This window comes from Apis dorsata, unplaced genomic scaffold, assembly GCF_000469605.1.
Source record: "Apis dorsata unplaced genomic scaffold, Apis dorsata 1.3 scaffold_73, whole genome shotgun sequence".
NCBI classification, from domain to species: domain Eukaryota; kingdom Metazoa; phylum Arthropoda; class Insecta; order Hymenoptera; family Apidae; genus Apis; species Apis dorsata.
The window spans coordinates 111,897-117,965 of record NW_006263371.1 but is presented as its reverse complement, the minus strand read 5'-3'; the positions used below and the strand labels follow the sequence as shown (position 1 = coordinate 117,965).

The window sequence follows — 6,069 nt, the reverse complement described above, 5'->3', positions numbered from 1 at the left end:
TGTTTCTCTCTTTTTCTCTTCGTTTCACGCAAGAAAATGAATTTATTCCCGAAAAAACGTTTCAAATAATTTTATTTTAATACTCACAACGATTAATTTACCAGATTGGCGGAGCATGAGAATGGTGAGAGGATGAATCAGGTTGATGGTCAACTCCATCAAACGCAACACGGCAGCGAAAGAGGCCAAAATTCCAGTTATTGCCACTAATATCACGAATTCGATCACACTCGTTAACGCCTAAATCGAAGATTATATAAAGGAATGGAGAAGAGGAATCTTTGGAGAAGAAAATTTTACATGCTGTCTTTCAATCATGTTTAATATTTCCGGGATTATGCATTTATCCAGGACGAAATTGATATTGATACGACCAAAGAGACAGTAGATTCATAGTTGCATGTTGAGAAATCATTACAATTCATAGAGTCGAGTATTAAATGAAGAATTATGGTTTTCTTCATATACATGATTTTACACGTATATAAGGATCAATTTAATAAATCTTTTAGATGATATTATGCTTCTAATATTTTATTGAAACATTTCTAAATTATAATGTTTCTAAATTTTTATTATTTTAGAAATTTAGATTATTAGAGTTTTTTATTTGTTGAAAAAATTTAATATAATTTATTTGAAAAATTTATTTTCAATTTTTTATTGAAATATTTTAGAAATACTTAGGTTTTGTTAGAGCTTAGCTGTTATTTAAAATTCGTTTAATTCAATTTACTTGAAAGAAAGATTCTATAAAATTTCTTTTAATCATCTTCAAATAAGAATCGTTAATGGTAACTAATTGATTAACACTTTTGATACATATATTTAGAATTATACCAAAATTAATATTCTCACAGAAACTTCTTTTAATTTCAAACTAAGTTATTATTATAATAGTTAAGATTACCTTTTTCTGGATCTCCTATACAAAGATCTAATCCTATAAAATCAGTTTTCCTTAAATCCACCATCAAAACTTGTCGATATCGTCAAAGGTTTTAAAGATATTGCACGCAAGTCGATAAAAACATATACACCTGGTACACTATGTTCAAAGTTTGCTCTACATAACCTCTAAAAACTTGTCTCCTTGGTCGTGCATATTCCAACTCGTCCAATAAGATAAACGCAAGTAACTATCTATGCTATAAATAAGATGAAAAAAAAAATAGAAAGAGAAGAATCATCTCACGCAAAAGATCGACATTTCTGTTCTTCACATGTATGTGGCCGAGAAGTTGAGAAACTGTTCTTGTCGCTGGTTCTTGTTGATTTCATGGATAGAGCATCAATATCCTGTTCATCCGTTTCGGCTCATGATGAAGCTACATCTTCATCGTCGCTTTCTGCTCCCGCCGGAGTGTTAAAGGAGATGCAAAGACGAGACCAAGGTTGGAACGGATTGTTTCGGAATAGTGAGAAAGAACAGAGTGAAATTCGAGACTAGAGAGATTTCATAGTGCCGCCATCTAGGTTGTGTCGCGCAATTACTCTTAGGAGAATAATAGTATAATAGTATAATAATGTAGAAGATTTAAATCACACAGGATGTTAATATTATACATGATATAGAATACATGATTTACAGAATCGATTTTGAAAGATAAGACGAACGTAAAAAGTTTTGATGTGCAAAAATATTGATCGAGGTTTGTTTATTTAGTTATTTCTAATTGAAGTTTGCATTGGATGAAGGGAGACGAAGATAGAGAGCGAAGCAGTGGTGCGACGAGAATAGAAGAAGTTTCATCTCGCTTCGTTTAATGCAAACTTCAATTGGTTATTAATTAAATATCTGAATTGAAATTTTTGTTTATCAACTTTTACTTTGAAATCTAAAATATTAGATCAAAAAGTGGATCGATCATGAATATGTTAATATATTTTGTAGATATATAGAATTAATTTAATTAATTTATGTATATATAATTAAATTTAATTTTCATGAATGTAATAATCAAGAGGAGCAAGATATTAAAAAGTTTGAATTTTGTGTTTTAATACGTAACATATAAAAAAGATTTTTCCTAAAAATATTAATAAAATTCACAGATTTATTTCAAAAATCATGTTATTATAATTTCATTGGCATTCGTAAATTTTATTAAATATGATTAAAAAATTATTAAATAAATTAATTGTAAATTATTTATTCAATATAATTATTATGCAATATATCCAGTGGATATTTTGAGTGCATCGGTGATCCCGCAATTTCCAGCAATTTCCTTAAGTTAATGATTAAATACAAACTTGTGGCTTCACTTCGGATATTGATCATTTCCGCACAAGTCGATGGATCGTTAAATAGTTTTTGAATTCTATGAGAAGAAAATTAATTTAAACTAATTAATTAATTAATTAATTAATTAATACTACATCGAATAATTTTCATTATTATTAAATAAAAAGTAAAGTATTAAATTTTGATATAATTTATATTTATATTATAAATATTTTATAACGCAAGCAAAACGTATTAAAAATAATTATTGAAATTTTATCAGAATTTTATATACAATATTTCTAAAAATATAATCTCAAATTTTCAAAATATCATAGAATTAATTATAAGTAATCAAATTTCAATAATTTATATTTTATCTTTAAAGCAATGATTTAAATTTTAACCAAGATTTGTTAAGAATAATTATTGATATTTGTTAAAATTTCACAAGCAACATATAACCCATAAAATATATTATATTATAATTTCCGATTAATTTTATTAATCAAATTTTGAATAATTTTTATACTTTCATTATCACACAAGATATATCTTTAAATTCCAGCTTAAAAGCACTCGAGATTAATTAAAAATAATTGTCGAAATAAATTTTATCAAATTTTATCAAACGTATAACCTTCTTCCAAATATATCAAACTAAATATATAATTTCAATTTCAAAAGTGTTGTTCACGAAACGTGGCGTTTATCCGATAGCAAGAGAATACACAATGCATACTCGAAAACAGAGGAGTCTATCTAACCTCGCCAACAGGACAAAAGATTGCGCCCATCTATGGCGCGTTAATCGGATACGTTCGCGTCGCTCGCAGAAAATAATAAACACGGCATCACGTAACCTTCGGGCCGGTATGAACCTTTAAAATTCCACGGTTAATTATTGAATGTCGTGAACAAGTGAACCGCCGTCCTCCAGAAATCTGGGCGCGTTTCTCAGCCCATGAAACGAATTATGGGCATGCAAAATTCGAAGAGGTTAGTGCAAATTGACGTTTCATTATTTATCGTATCTCGTCCAATTTCGATAGAAATTTTACAAATCTATATCCATTTATTTCTCATCCGTGACGCTTTTCATTAATTAATTCTAATTCTCTGTTGTAAGATATATATCGACAAATCGATTTTACGATATATAAAAAAAGAAAAATTTATAGTTGCATATTTATATAATATAATATATAATATATTATATATAATAGTTAATATTTATAATAGATAAACGTTGTTTAATAATGATATACACGGAAACGAACTAAACTAGTTCGATATTAATGCTAAATACGACATCGATTGTCCATTATCCAATCAAATTCGTATTAGAAAAATAATGCGGATAATGCAAATTAGAATATCAGTGGTTGGTTTAATATCGTTATGTAAAATATAATTATAAAGGATAATCAATTCTCGTTCTCGTGTAATATCGACAACTTGAATAATTCGAATATTCGTACAAAATGAGTCTCTTATTGGGTGCGCTTTAACACGTTTCTTTAGAAGGGATCATGGTCCATTTCGTTGGACGTAACGTGATAAATCGTCGGTGATAGTCGATTTTTCAAGGTGTAAGTGATTTCAAATATTCGTCGAGTTTTGGTAAATGGATCCTTTCTCCGGGAGGCTGTCAGCCTGGAGAATTTTAATTATGACTCTTTTCTGTTTGGAAAGAATCGTGCAACGATGTAGAGAACTCCGTCGTAATTATTTTGGTCAAAATTCGTAATTGGATTAGGTGCAATTAGATGCAATAGAAAATAACGTTTAATTTAATTAACGAATACAAATTGAAACATTCGATTATTAATCGTTACCTTATCATTAAATTTCCACGTGTGATCGCAATTAATTATTAAACTTGGTTTCCATTGATTAAACGCTCAATTATTAAAACTTGCCTTTATCGTGGAATCAATCGTTTGAATCAATTAAATAATTAAACCATTTTCTGATTTATACTTTTCAACACATCGATATATAATTTGATCAATTTGGAAGGTTTTTGGTCTGGTCTAATTGCGTAGAGAAGAATTGAAAAATATATATATTTTCATCGAATTTTATTCATATTTTTTCACATTTATATATTCTTGATTACATTTACTACTATTAACTAAGTCCACGTTTCGATATCCTCTCTCTGGATTCTTCCACATCAGAGCTATATAAAACGAGAAGAAGAGAAAAATCCTTTGATTAATTATCTTTTCTCCTCCCACTCGAAACAAAAAGAAAAAGAAAATCAACAACAAGTTCAACTTACACGCTCGAGGCCACGATAATGATGGTGCGCCGGGGTCATCACGTGTCTGCCCATGGATCGTTCCTTCATGCCCATCACGCGTATGGACGGCTCAACCATAACAGCGGAGCCCAGAGTGGGCACGCCTTGTTGCTTGCAGCTGCACTGCATCACGGACTGTTGGCAGTGATGGCAGTGAGGCACCTTGAGGAAGGTGGCCACCGGTTCCTGCTCGGCCACCATCATGACAGGTTTCTGGGGTACCACGACCATGTGCTCCTCGAACACTGGCATCACAGGCACCACCTCCTTCTCCACCTTCGTCACGATCATTTTTTCCGGCTTGGGCTCAGGCTTCACGATCTTCTCCTTCTCGATCACGGTCTCGACAATTGGCTTCACGGCTTTCTCCTCTTTCGGTGGTTGGATGATGTTCACGTTCGTTTGGGCGGGGGGGCAAGGGGGCTGAGGGGGTTGGACCACCTTCAAAGAGGCCTGGGGTTGGATCGGTGGCTGGATCACGCTCAACGTCTGGATCGGGGAGGGAACAGGTTGGATGTTGAGGGTTTGGACAGGTTGTGGAACGGCTTGGATGTTCAACGTTTGGATACGTTGGGGTACGGGCCGGATGTTGAACGTTTGTACGGGGGGTTGGGGGGCCGCCTGGATGCTGTAGGTCTGCTGTTGAGGAAGCAGGCTCGCCGAGTCCAGGCAGACTATCGACTTCTTCGACCTGTCTTGATCCTCACCGCCCTCCTCGATCTTCAGATCCTCCTTCTCCAACGATTTTTCTATCTTCGCTGCGGGGACCGCCTGGGACAGGGCCAGACCCAGCAACAGAAGGACGAAACTTATGTTGAGACTCATTTCTTCCTTTCTTCTTTCCCTTCTTTCTTCCTTGGATTTGTTGTTGGATCGGTGTTCGACGTTGAACTGTGACATTCGAGGCGGCCAGCCGAGCTTTTAAAGGAATTCGCGAGAGCGTGGAGGTTCGATTTCGAAATAGCGTGTACGCAATATGGAGCTGATTATGCGGAATTCCGAGGATGTTGAGACATATTGTTGACAGTGAACCGCGGTTGATTTGGCGCGGTGCGTGAAACGATAGGTGCACTACTCTGTGACACAATACAGATTCTTATATTTGTTGCATTGTTTTCGAGTTGTCGATAATCGATGGAATTACATTAAATGGAGGTAATACACTTTTGATAAAGTATTGATAAATAATTCCTAGGCGTGGGTTGGATTCATAAAAATATGGAAGGTTTTTTAAAAAAATATTTCCAAGGTTTTATATTATTATATCTGGAATATAGTTCTTAATCAAGTAATTAATATTTCTAATCGTACGATTCTACATTTTGAAATATGATATTGATTATATTTTAAATGTGATTGATCTGGAGAATTGAATCAGAAGAATGAATTTTAAAAAGAAGAATATTTTTTTAAATATTTAGAAATATTCTAAAAAAATAATTCTAAATATTTTAAATATTCTTTTAATATTCTATAATACATTCTGTATTAATCAAGTAATAATATAGTAATAGTATTTCTAATTGTACGATTT

General features: G+C 32.7%; 2 protein-coding genes and 1 pseudogene across 5 annotated transcripts in view; 1 reads left to right on the top strand and 2 right to left on the bottom strand.

Moving 5' to 3' along the window:
- The window catches only part of LOC102676852, a gene marked incomplete at its 3' end in the record, with an annotated part of 4,202 nt that extends 2,548 nt beyond the window's left edge, over window positions 1–1,654 (bottom strand). The window contains exons 1-2 of the mRNA XM_031515479.1: window positions 911–1,654; window positions 88–206 (exon numbers count right to left, since the gene is read on the bottom strand). Of these exons, the coding sequence (XP_031371339.1) occupies window positions 88–206; window positions 911–974 (183 nt within the window). The remainder of the gene's footprint in view (window positions 1–87; window positions 207–910) is intronic.
- A 1,278-nt stretch (window positions 1,655–2,932) lies between these two features.
- The window catches only part of LOC102675986, a 14,735-nt gene continuing 11,598 nt past the window's right edge, over window positions 2,933–6,069 (top strand). Inside the window, exon 1 of one of the 4 annotated variants that reach the window (XR_004149520.1) lies at window positions 2,933–3,226. The gene's annotated coding sequence lies outside the window, so the exon portion shown is untranslated. The remainder of the gene's footprint in view (window positions 3,227–6,069) is intronic. The other 3 variants (XR_004149519.1, XR_004149521.1, XM_031507989.1) reach the window with 3 other exon arrangements.
- Window positions 4,295–5,551, bottom strand: LOC102675718 (annotated as a pseudogene).